This window comes from Camellia sinensis, chromosome 9 (assembly GCF_055761805.1).
Source record: "Camellia sinensis isolate YWXY chromosome 9, ASM5576180v1, whole genome shotgun sequence".
NCBI classification, from domain to species: Eukaryota; Viridiplantae; Streptophyta; class Magnoliopsida; order Ericales; family Theaceae; genus Camellia; species Camellia sinensis.
This window is the reverse complement of record NC_138969.1, coordinates 36299348-36300214: the sequence shown is the minus strand read 5'-3', so window position 1 is coordinate 36300214 and position 867 is coordinate 36299348. Positions and strand designations below refer to the sequence as shown.

The 867-nt window shown below is 43.1% G+C and overlaps 1 protein-coding gene across 1 annotated transcript; it reads right to left on the bottom strand.

The window, feature by feature from the left end:
- Positions 1–867, bottom strand: LOC114267275 (dof zinc finger protein DOF1.5). Its single transcript, XM_028208293.2, has one exon. The coding sequence runs from the start codon at positions 763–765 to the stop codon at positions 208–210; it is 558 nt and encodes a 185-aa protein (XP_028064094.2). The 5' UTR covers positions 766–867; the 3' UTR covers positions 1–207.

Here is an 867-nt window from a genome sequence, read left to right as displayed (position 1 = left end):
TTCATGTAACTCTCCAAGTAATTTCTTTAAACTGAATTGCTGATCCACATAACTACACAAATCATTGGTCAATTAAATTATTAATTAACCAACCCATCTTCTATATACACCACCACCATTAAATCACTAACAATAATAAATAATAATTCTATAAATCATTTTTTTATATAAAAATTATTAAACTACAAAAGAAGACAAAGAACAAGATCAACAACTTTGACCACCACCTGAGGAAGTGCTCCTCCGCCTCTTCACCGGAAAAACACGGTGGAAACCACCGTGCGCCGCCAACCGCCGCCACTCCTCCTCCTCCACCACCACCCCATCAGCAAATTCAATCTGTTGGACAGAAGAAGCATCAAAGAAGCAACTATCGGAGAATCCTCCGGCGAAGGTCCGGCAGGGCGGCTTGGCCTTGCGGCGGCCAGCACCGACGGGGACGTTGCGGAGGGCCCCACCGGCGGTCCAGTACCGCTGGCAGCCTTTGCAGAAGTGTCTAGGTTGATTAACATTGTAGTTGTTGAAATAACAAAACTTGGTTTCCATGGATTTGCACCTAGGACATGGTATGATCTTGTCTGGTCTCTTGTCTGTTATTGTTTGATCATGATGATGATCATCATCAGCTTTGTTTGGATGATCATCTTTTGTTGTTTGTTGTTGTTGTTGTTGTTGTTGTTGTTGTTGTTGTTGTCTGATTTGTACTGCAATTGTTGTGCCAAATAGCTTGATGCCTTGTGCTCCTCCATGATGAACATCAGCCATGGAGAGAGAGAGAGAGAAAGAGAGAGAGAAAGAGAGAGAGATTGGTGTGTTTGAGAGAGAGAGAGAGAAAATGTTGATGGTTTTGATGGGGAGAGGTCAAGG

Bases quoted from the DNA above. Each gene is read 5' to 3' on its own strand.
- LOC114267275 (XM_028208293.2), bottom strand. From the start codon at position 765: ATGGCTGATGTTCATCATGGAGGAGCACAAGGCATCAAGCTATTTGGC.